General features: G+C 38.1%; 1 protein-coding gene across 3 annotated transcripts in view; it reads left to right on the top strand.

Annotated features, from left to right (window-relative positions):
* Positions 1-21,592, top strand: part of CSMD3 (CUB and Sushi multiple domains 3) — a gene marked incomplete at both ends in the record, with an annotated part of 652,566 nt that overhangs the window by 572,029 nt on the left and 58,945 nt on the right. For 2 of the 3 annotated variants that reach the window (XM_080610435.1, XM_080610433.1), the window contains 6 exons: positions 946-1,134; positions 1,611-1,757; positions 3,975-4,163; positions 6,510-6,695; positions 8,007-8,201; positions 8,609-8,782. In XM_080610435.1, the coding sequence (XP_080466561.1) occupies positions 946-1,134; positions 1,611-1,757; positions 3,975-4,163; positions 6,510-6,695; positions 8,007-8,201; positions 8,609-8,782 (1,080 nt within the window). The remainder of the gene's footprint in view (positions 1-945; positions 1,135-1,610; positions 1,758-3,974; positions 4,164-6,509; positions 6,696-8,006; positions 8,202-8,608; positions 8,783-21,592) is intronic. The other variant, XM_080610434.1, reaches the window with a different exon arrangement.

The following is a 21,592-nucleotide window of genomic DNA, read 5'->3' as shown; positions in this document are numbered from 1 at the left end:
TCTTAATTTCCTCAGAAAGTGTTTGTCATATGGTGAAATGTTGTCCTGTTATACATTTTTGTTAAGAGGAGGAACCCAAAGTCATCCTGAGATTCTTTAGCTCATTAAGGATTATAACACCAACATACTTACTGCTAGTCATAAGCTTTGATTTTAAGGACTCTTCTTTGCTACTTCTTTTGGTAAGGAAAGACACAGAATTGTATTAGGTGTGGTAAAATAAAAACAGAGGTTTTTGTTGCATGTAAAGGCAATAACCTGGCATTTCCTGATGTTTCTATGAATCTAAACACTAGGTAGCTGGATTAGCATAAGTCATCTGCTTGTCTAGTTAGTCCTTCTGAGCAACACAATGTCAGCTTGAAGCATGGGGTTTTTTTACTAGAACAAAGGTGTCATGTCTGAATAGTGCTTACATTTTGTGCAGGTACATCAGTCTTCTTGGAGCTTGATTGAGGAACTCAATGTGCTACTTTATACAGACAGGTTGTGGGAGGGATTAGTTACTCTTTATTTAGAATCTGACAATGAAGAATCACAGTGTCTTCAAGTTTTGCTTTCAGTGCAAGTCTTTACCTGGGATTATTGCTGACAGTAATAGTAATCTGAGGGAGAAAAAAATTCTACAGTTCAGTTTTTGAACAATGCAACAATTTTGTACTTAAGTAGAGCCCAAAAGAATATCTTATCTTCTAGAGAATGAAAGAAGAAAAATGTAATGAATTGATAACTTCTGAGGGTTGCAGGGCTTATTTTCAAGATATACATTAATTTAGAGTTTTATTCTAATTGACTTAGAAATTATTTTCTAGAATGTTGACAATCTTTCTGATTTACAGAACTAAAATAAGTAATGCAGATCTCTTAAACTCTGGAAAATCTTGTCAATCACATGAAATAGAAATGTTGGTCTTCAGCATTTTTACCAGTCTTCCTATTTCACAGTTCTCTGTCCAGCCAATGAGATGCGTCTGGATTCAACAGGAGTAATACTGAGCCCTGGATATCCTGACAGCTACCCAAATCTTCAGATGTGTGCGTGGACCATTACTGTGGAAAAGGGTTATAATATAAGCATGTTCTTCGAATTCTTCCAGACAGAAAAGGAATTTGATATACTTGAGGTGTTTGATGGTAACTATGGGATGCACAACTTTGGATGATCCTTTTTCTCTATATATGTATTTTACGCTGCATCTATATAATAACTATTGTTTATGCAGACCATAATTTGTCAGTATATATATATAAAAATCTTAAATGAAAAATTATTTTGATTTGTTGTGCTAAAAAGAACTGTTGGATTACTTTTTCAAAATTGTACTGGATTAATTATGTTTAGAAATATTTTTTTTCTGAATAAATATGTACTTAAAGTAAATTATTAAAGTAACTAATTTACTTTAAATATGTAAATTAAATGTATAACATACAATATCAACTTCTATTTTTTAATTCATATTGTTTTACCATTGTTTGGAGGATGTTTTTATGTCTATTAATTGTATGTATATAGTTCACTGTATGTTATTTTAAACTTTGTAACTCCCTTCTTCTCTTTTTCCTTTTTTTTTTTTTTGTTTTATTTCTTCTTTCTTCCTTGTATCAAGGACCAAATAGTCACAGCCCATTGCTCATTTCTCTCAGTGGGGACTATTTGTCTTCTCTAAATATAACCAGCCATGGCCATGAAGTATTTCTCCGGTGGTCAGCTGATCATGGCACCAATAAAAAAGGTTTCAGGATAAGATATGTAGGTATGTAAGTCAGACTGTCTTTAACGTGTGTAAAATTTCAGTGTGTAACACAATTTACTTATGTGAAAATGGTAATGTGAGCTAAATTTTGCTACATTAATTTCCCAGACCAAAAGGAAATCCAACCTGCTTTATATATGAACCTGTTGATACTAATCTTGTGAGTTAAAAAACCCACACACAACCTAAGAAGAATATATGAAACACATGCTCTGTAGAGATTTTAGCAAATATTTCACAGGACTTTAAAATGGCATAGGCCAATACTAAAGATGAAAGAAGCAGCATTCCCATTCTCCCTCCCATCATTTATTTGCATTCATGTGCCTCTGTGTTCTTCATTACTGGATCATTAACACTTCAGGTGGTACAGAGGAAGAGGTGTAACAATGCAGGAGCGAAAACAGATATAAGGTGAAAAAACGTGAAACTCAGAAGGATGGAACTTCGTGAAGTTCAACAGAAGCAGCAATCAGTATTAGAAAAGATCAGTTAGTATGCCAAAAAAGCCAACATTGTGTGTGCTGTTAATTCAAATAAACATATTTATGCATATGATGTGAAGATGGTACTTGACAAAGATTGATTTTTATATAATTGCTTTTACAGAATTATTGTATAATATCAATTTTTACTGGATACTACTATTCATTAATTAAGTTAAAGTAGATCTGTTGCAGTTGACAGCAATTGCAACTTTTTTTTTTTATCATGACAAAAGGCATTACACTTGATGAAAAGTACTGGGGATAGTATCTGTAGATATTGGAGAAGTTACTGGCATAAAACAATTTCACTTTACGAAGTGGAGAAGGCAGTACAGAATAAATATAAAATTCTTTCTGCTATGTTTTTTTTTGTTTTTCTCCTGACTAATTTTTTGGCTACTTCACTATTGCAGAAAAATCATTAGGCTAACAAAGGTCTGTTAATCAGTATCAGCATCATCTTTCCCTTTAGGAGAGGACAGTTTTCTCAGAAGTAACATGTTTGTTGTATAGCTAGATAAAATCCACTTTCGGCTAGACATAATATATTATATGGTACCTATTTTTGTTGCATATATTACTTGTTAGAAAGAAGAGAAAGTTCTTAAAACTCTCTTCCTACTGGCAGTGAGAGAACCATTAGGAGGTAGACAGGAAATATTTACTGGTGATCTGTACCACACAGAAAATGTCACAGTATATTTTCTTATACACTGAAGAAGTAGGGTTGTGTATATGTCTGATTCTTTCAAGAGTATAAAGCAGAAGCAATTTAGTGTAAGGAAGAAAATATTTTCATACCATGTGATCTGAAAGATAGGACAGTGTTTTAATAAAGAGTAAACAGCCACATGATTCTGTCCTGATCAGAAGAAACCTTTGTCTAAGCAAACCATTGCCCTGAAGTCATGGAACACAGAAGGCCTAAAAAGCAAGTGAAATAGCACTTCTGTATTTGCCTGAGAAAATATGTACCAGTACTTTTCAATGTATCTTCAAAGCATGAGGCAAACTTCCAACTTAATTTTCTTTCCTTCAAAATGGGAAATTGCTGTCTTGACTAAGCAGTCTTGGCTCAAAACCAGAGACGAAATAAAATTCTTAAACAACATTTATCTTAATGTTGCTATCAGGTCGCAGGTCCTTTCTGGTCCATTCCTTCAGCAAGGTAGGCTAAACCCAAGTGGCCTACGAGATTCAATGTTTTTTTCAATGGGTTTATGGTGACACTCATGAATAGAATTAAAATCTATTTGGATTTGCTAGCTCACTTCAGTTCATTGTATCACAGAACTTGAAATTAATGATTCATTTAGGACCAGAAGGAAAAGATTATTTAAAAAGTTATGTGCAGTTTGCCCTTGATGTTTCCATCATAAAAAAAATAAAATTGCATACTACTGAAATTTATACAATTGCAATAAATTTTATCATGAACTGAAATTCTTTAGCATATTTGGTTTAAAGAAAGATGATGATAAAACAGTTATACAAGTGAACTACCACGGTATTTCCTTTGAGACTGCTAAAGCCTGAAGCCCTTTTATTTTTCGCCTTTACACTTTGTGAAATTGCATGAAATACCTGCATGATCAAGACACAAAATCCAACCACATAACAACTTTTATTGCTGTTTTCTCAGCTTGTTATTAGATGTCCACTGAATTGTCAAGAGTTGTCATCTGGATTCTAAATGTATCTTTTATTTATTCAATATTTATTTTTAAAGCTCTTTACTGTAGTACTCCAGAGTCCCCTCCGCATGGTTTCATTGTCAGTCAGACAGGTGGACAGCTCAACAGCATGGTTCGCTGGGCTTGTGATAGAGGTTTTCGGCTTATTGGGAAAAGTACTGCTGTATGCAAGAAGTCTCCATATGGTTATTACTCATGGGATGTTCCAGTCCCAGCTTGTCAAGGTAAATTCTTTCATTATAAAATAATACAATGTAAGAAACTTTCTTTTTCCTTTTCTAGTGTAAGCCATCAGTTAAAAAAGAATAGCAGGTAATTACATCATGGTCGTGCCTTTCTACCAGAATTTTTCTGCCTGATAAGACTTAAAAAAAAAAAGATGTATTTTTTAAGAAATAGTATTTCACAAAATTTCTTAAGACTGGCAGATACTGAGAATAATCTACATCTCTGTGAGGGATGTGTATATATATATATAAAAAAGAAATTTTAAATTTGAAATTACTCAAAAAGTTCATTTGAGACTGAATATTTAGTAAAGTTCATTTATGATCCAAAAACTATATAGCAAATAGAAGGACCTAAAACTTGCTACATTTCCCAGAACAGGACACTGGATTAAAAAGCATTGCCTATGATGCCATTCTAATCTTCTGTGGATTGAATTAAAATTTGAAAGATTCATCAAGTTAACTTTTTATTTAGTTCTGCTGCCTTATAAAAAGCAAATCTTTTTCTACTTAACAATGAAAAGGAAATGCTTATTTAATACCCATCACAACCGTCTTCTAATTCTGCCTTTCCTGAAAAAATAAAAGCTATTGTTCTGATAGCTTAACCTATGTCACTATTCAGTAAGCTATTAGAATGAATGTTTTTCATGAAACTTTGGAGATGTCTTTATTTAAAAAAACCAGCAGAGATAAATGATATAGGAATGTTCCATGTTAATGGGCAAAAAGTCTTTGAACTATATGTTTCTAAGGGAAAGCAACCTAACCTTTATCAAAGGTGAAATAATCTCAGTTTAAAAGGTTTTGAGAAATCTGTCTTAATACATAAAAAGTGTGCCTGTATTTTTAAATCCTGAAATTGCCCCCCTCCCCCACAAAAAAAGCACAGGCAATGCATTTGCCACATATATTGCTTAAGCTTTTTTCCCACATCAGTTATCTAAGGACTGCCTTCATGTCAGTTATTTCTAGAACTTGATCAGATTGTTAATTATATGTTGCAAACAATGTTGAATTAAAAATAAACCAACAAATCAAAACAAGCAATTTACCAAATTCAAGTAGCAGATAATTATTCTCAACATACTGAGTTCAGTAATGGAAATAGTTGTAATACTCAGATAATACTTTAAGAACAAATGGTGTTAAGTGCTTAGTAATCTCATGGTGTCTAATCAAATGCGAAGACTGTTGCCACCAAACGTTAGCATATTGAAAATTATGTATGTATTAATGGAATAACCATTAATAACAGTTAATTATAATTATGCATTATAAGGTGAGCTTTGACACATGATATGAACTTACTCAATTCTCCCAGCAAGTGCTTATGCACAGAAAGCAATTTGTGGCCACTATTTGTAACTGCAGCTCACAACAGCAAACTCTTCAGGTTCAACCTAAAGACATTACTGCATAATGCCTCAGGAATAAGCTGCTTCCATACATCTAATTTTCCATTGTTTTACTGAGGAGAGAATTATCCGACATACATGGGTGATACAGTCAGTTTATGCTACAATCACTTGTATCAAAAGTTTGAGAACATCATCAGTAAATGGCTCTCAAGTTCTTTCATAAAGGGTATTTACAAGACAAGACGAGAATAGCTTTGCCATTCCCCTACTACTGAGCAGTACAGTTTCACTACAGAGTAATTCTAAGTCATCTCCAGGCTGAATAACTCCCAACTTTCTCAGCCTGTGTGCATTGGAGAGGTGCTCCAGCTCTCTGATCATCTTTGTGGCCCTTCACTGGACTTGCTTCAACAAGCCCATGTACATCTTATGTTGGGGAATCCAGGGCTGGATGCAGTACTGCAGGAGGGGTTTCACAAAAGCAGAGTTGAGGGGGAGAAGCACACAGGGCAGAACACGGCACAGCAGTGTGAGAGAGAGGACTGAGGAGAGTACCCCTGCAAAACACCACTCATTACTGGTCTTCACTTGGACATCAAGCCACTGCCAGCAAGTCTTACAGTACAACTGTCCAGACAATTCTTCATCCACTGAGAGGTCCATCAGTGGTTCGTTCCACCAGTTTAGAAACAAGGTTGTCACACAGGATGGTGTCAAATGCCTTGCACAAGTCCAGGTAGATGATCTCAGTTGCTCTTCGCTTATCCAGCCGCGCTGTAACCCCATCATAGAAGGTCACCAAATCAGTTCAGGCATAATTTGCCCTTAGTGAAGCCATGTTGGCTGTCACCAATCACCTCCTTATCTTTCTTAGCATGGTTTCCAGGGAACTAAAATGCATAAACTCTTTGAGGTGAGCAAGCGGAAGTTTATAGTGCAGAAGATGATAGAAAATAACTATGTCTTTCTCTTTACTCAGCAATATCGTGTGGAATTCCTAAAGCTCCATTAAATGGTGGGATATTAACCACAGATTACTTAGTTGGCACTCGTGTTACTTATTTTTGCAATGATGGATATAGACTATCAGCCAAGGAACTTACTACTGCAGTTTGCCAGCCAGATGGTACCTGGAGCAATCACAATAAAACACCTCGCTGTGTAGGTACGTAACAAGTAAAAACTCTCCAGTGAGTAAGAACCTGGCCATACATTTTGTTTATTTATCCAGAGCACAAATCTTCACATTACTTAAAATCTCAGCTTCTGGTTATTTTAATCTTTGAATAATTGTTGGTATTAAATTATTGTGAAATACATATTTGAAATGTATATACCTGAGCTATATATTGAAACATTCTGTGACAGCAAAAGAAATACACTAGAGATTATGAAAATTTTCAAACTGATGATTAATTTATAGCTAAATCTATGTTAATGGTTGCAGAGGTTTATGCAAAAGCCATCTCTTTAGTAAGAGTTTCACAGTTCACACTGTTTATATACTGTTAAAAAAACCTGCTTACTATCCAGAATTTAAAAGGCTCTGGTACTCTGGGATACTTTGTTGAAACAGTTGCTTGTTATTTATATTCCGCTTATCATTATAATCCTACACCATCTAAACTTGGGGGAGTGTCACTGAAAGAAAATGCATGTTCGGTCCAAGAAAGAAGTGGATACCATCCATTATAAATGGGGTATGAAAACCCAGGTGATTGTAAGACTGATAAAGAAATGTCAGTGTATCGTTGCACATTAAGATTTTGTTTATTTCACCCAATGAATTTTGGAAAGGAAAGCATACCCTAGAATAATTTTCAAAGATTTCCCCTTTTTTCTTTTCTTCTTTTTATTGCTCTTGAAAATTCCATTCTCTCATGCCTTTTCCTCTATCTAAAGAACCAGTGCAAATGGAGAGAAAGTAGTATCCAGCAAAAATGTTATTCTCTGTCTTTTGATATGTTAGATTAGGGTTGTAGAACTTTTAGGAGGGGTTGGAGGAAGAGCATAAAATTGTGTAGCTGCTGAAAAACCATCTTGGATATGGATATTATTTTATCTGTCACCAAGGTATAGCCTCTCTGAATGAGTGTTTAAGATCTCATAGAATTTACCGGGGTAGAAAAATCGAAATGTAGCTAACATTTTAGTAAAGACTCTGATGGCTGACATAAAGTATCACAGTGGTTCCATGACTATCAATTTACAGTGAATTCAATCATAGTATCGATTCTGTATACACCAGTTGCATAGCTCTGTATACACAGTCACTGCTCTATCTGGGCCATTGATCATTATTTACTAAATAAGACAACTCATACATGCTAACCACAGGCAATTTCAAGTACAGCCTTGCTCTTCAAATATTATTTCACTGTATTTAAAATATATTTCTGAATTAATAAGGGCACAGATTTTCCTAATTTCCCTGTATTAAGCCACAACTAACTATGTATTTTCATTTTTTTGGAAGTTGTTACATGTCCAAGCATCAATTCTTTTACACTGGAACATGGAAGATGGAAAATAGTGAATGGCTCACATTATGAGTATAAAACAAAAGTTGTTTTCAGCTGTGATCCAGGATATTATGGTTTAGGACCAGCATCTATCGAGTGTCTTGCTAATGGCACTTGGAGTTGGAGAAATGAACGGCCTTACTGCCAGAGTGAGTACATGTTGTATGTGCATCTGCTCTACAGATTTCAGATAAAAAATGTATTTTTTTTTTTTTTCTTGGCTGAAATAAAAGTTAACTAATTAAATATTGGAATCTGTTAATTAGAAAATTTTTTCCTGGCTGGAATTCCTGGGTATCCTGAAGGCTATTATTTACAAATAAAGTCCATTAGGTTCAGTGACAAGGAAATAGCTGTAATCATGACCTGTATCTTTTTTTTTAATGAAAAATACTTAACACTCTGAAATGTATTTGTCTGGTTCATTGTAATATAGGGGTAAGTGGACTAGTTGATAACTGGCAAAAGTACTGATAAGTATTTCTAGTTGATAATTATTATTGTGCTTGAGATACTCAGCTGTACATACCTGTTTTGATTTGGTTTTGCCATAAAGTTATTTCTTGTGGAGAACTTCCTACACCTCCAAATGGGAAGAAGATTGGAACTCAAATCACATATGGATCTACAGCTATATTTACTTGTGACTCCGGATACATGCTAGTTGGCTCTGCAGTGAGAGAATGCCTGTCTTCTGGACTCTGGAGGGGAATTGAGACCAGATGTTTAGGTATGGATATTAATGTCATGGCTTCCTTATTTTCTTTCTCTCTAGCAGACAAAAGTAAGTGAAATGAATCAGCTTGTCTCTTCCTGTTAGCACAGACATTGAGGAGAGTTCTGCATTTTAGAAATTTGTGTGGCTGTATCTAATTATAACTATGGTTACCTTTCCACAGATTGAGTCCCTTTTTCAGTACCTTCCCAACATACAAAACCTGTGTCACTGAATTGTTGTGCATGCCTCTAAAGTAGACCTGTACATAAGCAGTAAGACTGATTGATTCTAGATGTATCGGCTTTAATCCATATTCCCAGTAAAATAAAATACCTGCATAGTAGACCTGAACTCAGTGGTTATGTTACAGAATTAATCCATACACTTGCAAAAGATACAGGAAAGAAAAACGTGGAAACTTCGCAGGAGCACTGCAACTTTATTTCTCAAAGAAAATCTCTATCCAGACAATATAAAATTTGACACACTTTAGTTGTACATGGTTAGGCATCTTCTCTTATTTAAAATACTCAGACACCAGTCCCTGAAGAGTTTATGAATGAAATGAACATGTGATCCCTGGCAAAAGTATTTCAGGGCTTCTTTTTAATTCATTATCATCATATGTACTTGATCTGGGTTGTTTTGTTAACTGCAGAGGCATTGATTTTAACACTGCATGCAATAAACATTTTAGTTTCAGTAGAAATCGAAGCTACGATAGTGTTCCAGTTTTAGAATTCTATATGAAGGTCATATTATACTTTGTTATTCGACATGAGAATGTAAAAGAACATCCATGGCCTGAGACTTTCGTAAGATTCTGAACTATGCATTAAATATAGGGATTGTTGCGATATCTTTTTGTGCAGATTGCTGTTTACCTTTTTAGGCCACTCTACATCCCAAACAATTTTATTTCTGTAATACAGCATTTTTTCTGTGCAAATCTTAATTTAAGCTTAATTTAGATGACTCATGAATGAGCAAAAGGTTTGCTTATTAGGCTACAGGTCCGAAGCTGAAATGTTTCCTGACATATAGATGAGGGGATAGGCAGGCTTTGTTTATGTTTCAGTTTTACAATGAAAACTATTTAGCAGAGAGAGATAAGAAAAAAAAATGAAATCTTCATGTTGGAGTTTCTTTTTCTTCTAAGCTGTCAGAAACAGTAATACAGACTTCTAAATCTAAAAGTTTAAGGACACCATAACATGTGTGTAATCAAAATTTTCTGACTGGTTTTCGTTATGTCTGGGTTTTCTTTTAATGGGTTGTCTGCAAAGGTTACAGCTACTGAAGTTTGGAGAGAAAAAGAGAGAAATGTTACTATGAAACCAGCCAAATTGTCTCCTATTTGTGAATAGCACCTTGAAAAAATACTTGCATTTAAGAATTTTGCCAAAATAACGTTATGTCAATTGAAGATTACACAGAATGAATTCAATTTCTCCTGCATTTGTCTTTAAAAATAAAAAATTAATATAATCTTATATTACTAGGTTACATCATCTTTCAACTCTTCTCAGAAGATATTAATTATAATTAGGTTCATATGCTATATTATCCAGTAACAATAAGCAGTTAAGAAAATGTGTTTAAACAACGATAAGACTACAGAGGAAAACAATAATCTAAAAGATACCTTTTGTATCAGACTGATAGGACTACAGTTAATATTCAAATGTATATCTTCAAAGCTTTAATGATTGCAAATTGTTGAAGAGAACATGAATAAAAGTTTTACTTATAGAGTGTAGTATTCATTATATATAGCATATATAAAAAGTATGTATGCCTTGGAAAAAACAAAGAAAAGAGAAAAAGGAAAAGGTAGTGGCAGAGCAAATTTATAAAAGGGAGAGGGTAATGGCTACCATAACTGCTCTTGCAGTAGCACCACTGCCTGCTGTGCTACATCACTGTGCAGGACTGAACTTTCTGGAATGACTAAGAGTAACTTAGTTAAATTCTTGTTTCTTCAACAAATGATTAAGCTGGAGGGATGGGTTCAGCCAATGACAAATCTGAAGTCAGAAATTTGTTTAAGAAGTTTGAAAAAGAAAAGGTTGATGGAAGGTGGAGGAAATTAAGGATATGGTAGAATGTGGGAGAAGGGAAATAAAATACAGCAGGAAGATCTATGGAGCAGATAAAGATCCAAGAAATACATTTTTGTGCAACTTATGAATAAATTCTGGGGTTTGTTCTCAATCACTAAAAAATAGTAAGAAAAATTTAAATTTCACTTTCTGCTTCTAAAGCTTTTCTGCTCACAGCCATTAACCTTTTTTATATTTTATCTTAGAGCCTTTCCACTTTTACTTGCTGAAAAATTACGTACTTATGCTTGGACTCAAGTGGTTACCAGTGTATTTCTATTTTCTGTGTGGAAGGTGCCCTTAAGAGTACGCTTACATGACAGTAATGAAATCCTACAGGATAAAATAATATCCACGTATTTGGTTAAAAAATACAGATTATTTTTTTCAAAAGTACTACTCAATTTTGCTTATTCATTGTGTTAGACGACTTAATTTCCATTCTAGTTATATGTAATTTGAGGATTTTATGAAATTTGGAATAAATGAGAATACAGGTATCAGCAACAGAACCTAAAATTAGTTAGTGTTGAACCTAATTAGATACAAAAGAGTACTAGAACAAGATGAGCTTTAAATCAAATGAGTAACAATGATCATTAAAACAAATATTTTCATAACTATAGAAAATTTTTATGGTTATTTATTTATTTTAATACCTGTAATCAGCCATTTATTAAGCTGAGCATTTCCCAGAGTGAAAATAAATAGGATCTACCTCATAGACGGCTCGATAGTACTTTCAAATTTTTAAACTGATATCTGAATGATGAATAGAACTTCTCGACATTTTCAAAAGTTTTTCTGAGACTGAGATTGTCTTCCCTTTTTACATTAACACTATTTTAGACTTTTTAACTCAAAGGAGAAGCACATCAGAAGATCATTAATTTTGCAGCACCTTTTGTTGTTGGGTTGGGTTTTTTAGTTTTTTGGGAGAGGGGTTGGCTAATGTGGCTTGGCAGGAGGAAATACATACTCATTTCCAGAAAGCAACACAATTTTTGATATGGCTGTGTGTTGAAGTTGATATGGTGGAGATCAGTATGTGCTAAAATACATTGTCTTGAGGTCATTTGTTAGATTTTAAAATGTTTCCTGTATTACTTTGGTTGACATTTAATCATAGAATCATAGTATGGTTTAGGTAGGAAGAGACCTTGAGATCATCTAGTTCCAACTCCCCTGCCATGGGCAGGAACACCTTTCACTGGACCAGGCTGTTCACGGCCCTGTCCAACCAGGCCTTGAACACTGCCGGAGATGGAGCATTCACAATTTTCTTTGGCAGCCTGTTCCAGTGCCTCAACACTCTCACAGTAAAGAATTTCATCCTAATATGCAACCTAAAATCTACCCTGTTTAAGTTTGACCCTGTTGCCCCTTCTCCTATCACTACAGTCTCCCATGAATACTCCCTTTCTTTCCAAGACATGCAAGCTCTGTAGAGAAGAAAGGATTTCTTGCAAATAATTCTTTCCTCCTCAGCTGAGGTCATCTTGACAGATTAATTAACTTTGTTGAATAATAGCCTAACTCTCTTTTTTTCAATAATATCGTGATATGTAGAATTCTTTCACTTCTGTGCTCATGTTTGACATTGCTTACAGCTAAAATGGGCATGTTCTTGCCATATAATGCAATGTTTCTGTATTCATTTTTTCCTACTCTTGCATCTCAGTTTAATCAGCAGACAAGAAACCTCATTTGCAGCTGAGGTTTCAAAGGTTCTGACGCCAAGCTGTTATGCTCATTCTTCATTTGAGGCCATGGGTGACATGGTTTAGTGTGGGGTGTCCCTGCCCATGGCAGGGGGGTTGGAACTAGATGATCTTAAGGTCCTTTCCAACCCTAACTATTCTATGATTCTATGATTCTATGATTCATTGCTAAAGCTGGATTTCATGTCAAATTAGGTAATTTATTTGGTGCTCACACGTTATTAATATCCTTCATTCTTTCTTTTTGACTAATTTTGTTTCTTAATAATATTTCATGTAGTTATTAGTCTCAAGCTTTTCTAGACTGGAAATAGAGAATGTTATAGTGCTTCCCTCCTCAATCTGAGACTTTGCTGCAGCATTCACCCATTGCCATTGCAAAAGTGACATCTTTTGATTAAGTATTATAAATTATGGGTTACATTAAGACCTGAGGGTCTCAGTTGTTTTCTCAGAACTGCTGTATACGTCTTTTATATCCATAACATAGAAAAGATGGAACTACACAGTCTTACAGTACAGCACTAAAATAAATTGACAATGAACAAGGCTATTCTGAAAAGTCTAGAATAGCTTACTGTATAATATTCTAACACTCTAACCTAGTGTGAAGTCAGCTATTTACTGCTAGAGTGTTAGAATATTCTTTTTCCTGCCCAGTTAATAGTAGTTATGATAAACTGATTGTTGCAAATCATTGAATGCAGATTTTGCTTAACATTTGCTAATTTTATTTCAGCTTTTCTTCTATCCATAACTCAGTTCTTAATGCAGTGCAGTAAATGTTCTACTTATTATTTGTTTTTATTGGCAATATACCAGGCAAGAGTGTATTTATTTTTCTCTCATTCTGATAAATGCAGATCAGAAGTACAATATTGATCTTGCTGCTTGAGATGCTTCCTCCTGTATCTTCCACAAATCTTACTTGATTATTTTTTCATATTTTTGTTTTCAATAGCCTGTCAAGGTGGCTACAAAGTTTTATATTTGCTTGTAATTGGTCTTAGAATCAGAATATTACTTTGGAGATAAAAAAGTGATATTCCATTAGATAATAACAGTATTATGAAATCTTTTATCCATTATAAGTAAGTATTCGATGACTTATTGGCTGCAAATTGATAATAGAATCAGTATTTCTTAAATGCTTGCTCATCTATTCGTGAAATACATTTCCTGTCAAAAAGAAAAATTATTTTAAAAAAAAAAGTCAATGTTGTTGCTCAATGTTATAACCTTTGTTTTCCCAAAAGTACTTTAAGTTTTTTTCACACCATTCCTTTGCTTTCTATTTCTTTATCGTTTTTCATCTGTTTTCAGTTTTCTGCTGTAGTTTTTCTGTCAGATTATGTTTGTCTTTACAGAGATCTCTTTCAATATGATACCCATTTTGCAGTATTTGTGTTCAGTCCCCAGTGAAAACAGTCTACCTGCAGAACTTAGCTCCTGAGCAGTTTTGATTGCATTTAGGAGGAATAATTTAGCTATCTCATTACAAAAGGCAGTTAGCCACACCTTGTGGCTATATTGAATGAAGGCTAGTTATTACGACAGTTTTATAATTTTTTCTTCAGTTTCAAAATGCCAAATTTCAAAACTAAAATGCTCATCTTCTGTAATGGTTCAATTAGATGTCTCATTCAGAAACAAAAGTAGTTTTTCAAAAAAACTATACCCATGCAGTATTTGTTTTTCTCAGACTACCAAAGAATCAGCAGTAATCTGAAAGCAAAAAAAACCCAAGACTTCAAACCCCAAACTCACTATTATATGTGTATATATGCAGCTACATGTAAACACATAATACACAAAGAAAAGTATCACAGGCTTCAGAAACTCATTTCAGAATGTTAATAACAGGAAATAAACATCTTTATTTGTCACAAATGGAAGTCCTGAAAAACAATTAACAGCAGAATTGACCATGAAAACTACCAGGATAAGCAATAATGAATATGAGAATATCTTTAATGTATAAGGAACATTTTAGAATTCTTTTCTTCACAGGTACCTTAAGAGGAAAATGGCAAAAGGGAAGAATTCCACTAATAGTAATGAGAAAAATAAATAAACACCTTGCTTTTAGAAGAAACACAACAGAGCAAGAATAGAATGGAAGAGTAATTAAGTAACAGTTACTTTTTAAAATATGGATGGATAGTAGCGGGGGTTTTTTTGTTGTCTTAAGGGTTAGCTGTTTTTTTTCCTTCCTCTTCTTTTTTTAACTGGTATTAGATTAGTAGTGATAGCAAGTATTATTAGTGAAAGATCTGCTTCCTCTGAGGGAGACCAGTTCTCTAGATGTATGAAATAGCATGGCAAAATAAAGCAAACAAACAAAAAACTTCTGCAAAATATGAATGAGTCTCTGACTTCATGGCAACTTAGGGAATTTATTCAACTGCATAAATTAGTGGAAATTTAATGTTCTTACAGGTTCTTTTAACAGGAACTATGTATAGCATTACATACACTTTCAGAAGCAAACACACTGAATTGCTTTCCACATGCATCTACATGACAGATTTGTTCGATTTTTAAAATGAAACAAATAGGGATGAACCCACAGTTTTGTTTTGGTGGGTGGGGTGCTGTTTGTTTTGAAATTTTTTTATGCCTCTCAATCAGGCAAAACCTCCCCTGAAAAGCAGAATGAAAACTGGATACAAATCCTGCAAATCCCAAATGTTATTTGTTTTACTGTATTTAGTTTTGTTTTATTTTTTAATTGAGATTAAAAACCTGTCAGAAGTCTGGCATATCCTGGTTTTAAACAATATTTAATTCCTTAACACTTGCAATAAGCTGATTTAGAATTCTGTTATTACAGAACTGCAGTTTTGTAATATTCTCCATGCATTTCTATTTTTTTATTTTTCAGTTTAGAAACCTTACACAGGGACAGGCGTAGGCTCTACTATTTAAAATATATACACTTCTTTACTAGTAGTGACTAATTCGCAATTAATCATGCAGTACAGTTAGCACTCCAAATATGTAATTGTTGTACAGAGTGGGAAAAAATAATGGAGGCAGAGGAAGTAATAGAATCATAGAGCAGCCCAAGTTGGAAGGAACCTCAAGAGGTCATACGGTCCAACTTTTCTGGGGAAGGGGAGCTGAGATGGGATTATCTAGCACCCTGTCCAGTCACATCTGGAAAACTCCCAGTGATGGGGACTGCATCACATTCTTGTGGAGGTTGTTCCAGTGAATGTTTGTTCTTACTGTAAAAAATTCTTTCTTGTGTCAAGCTGAAACCTCTGCCAGTGCAACTTGTACCCATTGGCCCTTTTCCTCTCCTTGTGAAGAGGGAGCTTCCATCCTCTTTGTACCTGCCTTTTAAGTACTGGAATATTGTGATGAGCACACATTGCAATATTAGTCACCTGATGTGCTGAATTACTTCGGGTTTATTCCCTCTGCACAGGAAACAGTGCTTGACCTTTCTGGTGATGTATGCTGCTTCCTTCACTGCCATAAAGCAGCACTAAAATCTTAATTAAGAACCAGGTCAAACATTGTAATTAAATGTAAAAATATTTCCTTGAACATGGCCTGAATTACTGCAAACTGTCTAGTTGAACTTCAGTTTCTCCTCCTCATACAGTTAGTCCCATTCACCATAACAAATGTAATACGGTAGGGAAATTGGGCTCTTTATGGCATGTTCAATAAAGTCTGCTGCGTACTACACACAGTATTTACACACTATGTTAGAGATTGGAAGGGACCTCAAAAGATCATCTAGTCCAATCCCCCTGCCGGAGCAGGAACACCTAGATGAGGTCACACAGGAATGTGTCCAGGCGGGTTTTGAATGTCTCCAGAGAAGGAGACTCCACAACCTCCCTGGGCAGCCTGTTCCAGTGTTCCGTCACCCTCACTGAGAAGAAGGTTCTTCTCAAGTTTAAGTGGAACCTCTTGTGTTCCAGTTTATACCCATTACCCCTTGTCCTATCATTGTTTGCCACTGAGAAGAGCCTGGCTCCATCCTCGTGACACTCTCCCTTTATATATTTATATACACTAATAAGGTCACCCCTCAGTCTCCTCTTCTCCAAACTATAGAGACCCAGCTCCCTCAGCCTTTCCTCATAAGGGAGATGCTCCACTCCCTTAATCATCTTAGTTGCCCTGCGCTGGACTCTCTCCAGCAGGTCCCTGTCCTTCTTGAACTGAGGGGCCCAGAACTGGACACAATATTCCAGATGCGGTCTCACCAGGGCAGAGTAGAGGGGGAGGAGGACCTCTCTCGACCTACTAACCACCCCCCTTCTAATACACCCTAGGATGCCATTGGCCTTCTTGGCCACAAGGGCACAGTGTTGGCTCATGGTCATCCTGCCGTCCACTAGGACCCCCAGGTCCCTCTCCCCTACACTACTCTCTAACAGGTCGTTCCCCAACCTATACTGGAACCTAGGGTTGTTCCTGCCCAGATGCAGGACTCTACACTTTCCCTTGTTGAATTTCATCAAGTTACTCCCTGCCCAACTCTCCAGCCTGTCCAGGTCACGCTGGATGGCAGCACAGCCTTCTGGCGTGTCAGCCACTCCTCCCAGCTTAGTGTCATCAGCAAACTTGCTGATAGTACACTCAATTCCCTCATCTAAATCATTGATGAATATATTAAATAATACTGGTCCCAATACTGATCCTTGAGGCACTCCACTAGATACAGGCCTCCAACTAGACTCCACCCCATAGACTACAACTCTCTGGCTTCTTTCCTTCAGCCAGTTTGCGGTCCACCTCACCACCTGATCATCCAGACCACACTTCCTCAATTTAGCTATGAGGATGCTGTGGGAGACTGTGTCAAATGCTTTGCTGAAGTCAAGGTAGACCACATCCACCGCTCTGCCATCATCCATCCATTGTGTTATTTCCTCATAAAAGGCTATGAGGTTGGTCAAGCATGACTTCCCCTTGGTAAAGCCATGTTGACTGCCCCTCATAACCCTCTTATCCTTGACATGCCTTAAGATGGCATCAAGGATAAGGTGCTCCATCACTTTCCCAGGGATGGAGGTGAGGCTGACCGGTCTACAGTTACCCGGATCCTCCTTCTTGCCCTTTTTGAAGACTGGAGTGACATTTGCTTTCCTCCAGTCCTCAGGCACCTCTCCCGTTTCCCAAGACTTGGTAAAGGTGATGGAGAGTGGTCTAGCAATGACTTCCACCAGTTCCCTCAGCACCCGCGGGTGCATCCCATCTGGACCCATGGATTTATGGATGTCCAGATTGCTCAACTGGTCTCTAACCCATTCCTCATTGACTAAGGCAAACTGCTCCAGTGACCTGACTTCACCTGAGGTCTCAGGAGTACAGGGCTCTTCAGGACTGCCTCCGGCAGAGTAGACAGAGACAAAGAAGGCATCCAATAACTCTGCCATCTCTGTATCTTCTGTCATCAGGGCACCCATCCCATTCACCAGTGGGCCTACCTTGCCTCTGGTGTTAGTTTTATCAGCTATGTATTTGAAAAAGCTCTTTCTGCTGTCCTTGACCCCTCTTGCCAGATTTAATTCTAAGCAGGCCTTAGCCATCCTAGCTGCCTTCCTACATCCTCTAGCAGCAGCCTTATATTCCTCCCAAGTGGCCAGCCCCTCCTTCCATGACCTGTAAACTCTCCTCTTCCACTTGAGCATACCCAGCAGTTCCTTATTTAGCCATGCAGGCCTCCTGGCCCTCTTCCTTGACTTCATACATGTCGGGATGCTCTGCTCTTGAGCTCGGAATAAGCAATCCTTGAATGCCAACCAACTATCTTTGGCCCCTTTACCTTCAAGCAGCCTTGCCCATGGGATTTCCTCTAGCAATTGCTTGAAAAGGCCAAAGTTTGCCCTGCTGAAGTCCAGGGTTGCAATTCTACTTGCTATTGTACTGGTCCTACCACACAAGATCCTGAATTCCACCATCTCGTGGTCGCTGCAACCAAGGCAGCCCTCAACCTTTACTGCTTCGACCAGCCCCTCCTTGTTAGTGAGGATGAGATCCAGCAGCGCTCCTCTCCTGGTTGTCTCATCCACCATTTGCATGAGGAAGTTATCATCCATACACTGGAGGAACCTCCTGGACTGTGGCTGGGTTGCTGAGTAGTCCTTCCAGCAAACATCAGGGAAGTTAAAATCCCCCACGACGACCAGGGCCTGTGACTGTGAGGCCGCTCTCAGCTGCCTGTAGAAGGCCTCGTCAACTTCCTCACCCTGATCTGGTGGCCTGTAACAGACACCCACAACAGTATCGCCCCTGCCAGCCTGCCCCTGAATTCTCACCCACAGACTCTCAACTCGCTCGTCCCCTGTCCCTGGACAGAACTCAGTACATTGCAGCTGCTCTCGCACATAAAGAGCAACCCCACCACCCCGCCTGGCTGGCCTGTCTTTCCTGAAAAGGACATAGCCCTCCATGAGTATATTCCAGTCATGCGAGCTGTCCCACCATGTCTCTGTAATTGCCACCAGATCATAATCTCCTGACTTAACACAGGTCTCCAACTCCTCCTGCTTATTTCCCATGCTGCACGCATTGGTGTATAGGCATTTCAAGGAGGGAGCTGAGCTCACCGATTTCACCCTAGGATTATAGGAGGCCTCCCAGTCTTCATCAATCCTAGAGTGCTGCCCCACTGGGGCAAGCCCAGTTACAACCCCATCCCCCTTCGAATCTAGTTTAAAGCTCTCCAAATGAGCCCTGCTAATTCATGCCCCAGCATCCATTTGCCTCGGTGAGATAAACCTTTCCCACGTGCCATTATCCGGTCTGGAGCCTTATAAAACCAGCTATTATGAAAGAACCCAAAGCCCTGCCTGAAGCATCAGTCTCGTAGCCAATCGTTTATGGACTGAATTTTCCCATTCAGTCCCACATCATCACCGGAAGATGGAAGAAGTGAGGAGAAGATCACTTGAGCCCCAGACTCTTTCACCATCCGCCCCAAGGCCCTGTAGTCTTTCTTCATCCCCCTCAGACTGCGGGAAGCAGCTTCCCCCCCACCTGTCTGGAAGACCAGCAGCGGGTAGTAGTCTGTCGGGTGCACCAGGCTGGGGAGCGCCCTGGTGATATCCCTGATCCGGGCTCCAGGCAGACTACACACTTCCCTGTGATGAGGGTCAACTCTGCATATCGGGCCCTCTGTTCCTCTCAGAAGCGAATCGTCTATGACAATGACCTTTCTTTCTTTCTTATCAGAGACAGTCTTGAGGTGCGAAGTCGACCGCCTTTTCCTATGTGACCTTGTAGTCTGGCCTTGCATCACATCCTCACCTACCTCTCCATCAAGATCCAGGGCCTCAAACCTATTACGGAGGGGCACCTGGGGAAGCAGGGCAGGAAGGGAGGAGGGTTGCCCACGACTCTGAACTGGAACTCGCTTCCAGCCCTCATCATCTTTTTGGTCCCTTACCTCTGTGCGACAGCTACAGGGCAGGAGCTGTCTCGGGCCATCCCCCTCTGTCTGAGAGGGCAGGGGGTCCATCCCCTTTTGGGGGGTATCTCCCTGGAACCGTTCCGACTGGCACGCCAGGGAGTTACTCCACCAGTTGATCTCCCTTTCACACTCCCTGATGGTCCTCAGTGTCTCGACCTCCTCCTTAAGTTCTGCCACCAATCTAAGCAGATCTTCTACCTGCTCACACCTCACGCAGGTGGAATGCTGGCCTCCCTCCCTCGGCAGCAGCAGGCTCTGGCACTCCCTGCAGCCAGAGACCTGAACAGCCACGGTTTGGGACGGGGTCTTTGTCTGAGTTGCTACAGTCTCCTTACTGCAAGCTCTCCTTCTGGAGGCGACCATATTGGTCAGCAGTCTGGGACACCAGCAACACGGTTCGCAACACGACCTGCTTGTTCCTCCCTGCGCCCGGTGGGCAGAGACGTCGCTGCCCTCTCAGAGGCTCTTTCAAGGCAAGGGGCAGGGGTGCGGTCGCCGTTACCGTGGAAACGCCCCCTGTCACATCAGCCGCTCTCTCGCAAGGGCTGCTGGGGCTTCGGGGATCAGGAGATGTCGGGAATCGCGATGTCGGGAATTGCGATGTCTCTGCGCTATCCCCTCTGATTTTCCTAATCTCTTCTGAATCTCGTGGTCTCTGAAGCGTGTCGGCTCCGGCTCTAGCTGTGCTAGGTCCGATCAGCTGACTAAACAGATTATGACTTCCCTGGAGAATCACGAAGTACTTTGACAAAAATTATATGAACATTTAATATGCCATCTTATCTCAGAAAACATCAAACAAATTTCAAGTATGTCTGGTCCTTATTTAACAATGAGGGAAATAGGGAAGGAGCAAACAAGGGTGGAATATACCCTTGAACAGTACCAGATTTGGACTCCCATTCTTAATGACGAAGTCAAATTGTACTCATCAATTTAATAAGTGTATATTTTCATGTTCTACCTCTACTGTAGATTCAGACATTATCATGATTCATGTGATGAAATACTATACGAAGCTTAAGCTGCCAGATGTAAGTTATAAGAAAAACTTTTTTTTTTTTTGGGGGGGGGGTGTTTTGTTTTGTTTTGGTTTTTTTATTCTTTTATTTTTTTATATAGGAAGTTTCTAGCCCTGAAAGAATGAGGCAAAATGCCGAAAATTACACCAGAGTATTATAAACACTTGAAAGTTCAAAGGAAAAAAACAATCCAAACTATACTGCTGCTAAATGTCCTTTCTTATTGTCAGACCCATGTTTTGGAGATTTGTTTGGGAGGGAAGAAGGGAAGTAGTGGAGAAAAGGAGAACAGAGAAATTTGAGTGGCTGGTAATATTTCTTTTTCACTAAAGTACTAGATGAAACACTGGTTGTTTTTCTTGCTTGCCATAATTGTTTCTGCAGTGACTTCTCTGCCATATGACACAGTCTTCATGAGGTCAACCACTCTCAGAGCATTTTGCATTACCACATTATTTGCTGAATAATAGTGCCCATTTTCCAGAGTTTATTAAGGAAAATAATAACAAATGACACATGGTCCATTTTTTTCCCAGACT

This window comes from Psittacula echo, assembly GCF_963264785.1.
Source record: "Psittacula echo genome assembly, chromosome: 2".
Lineage (NCBI taxonomy): Eukaryota > Metazoa > Chordata > Aves > Psittaciformes > Psittacidae > Psittacula > Psittacula echo.
The sequence above is the reverse complement of the archived record's forward strand: the minus strand, read 5'-3'. Positions and strand labels throughout refer to the sequence as shown.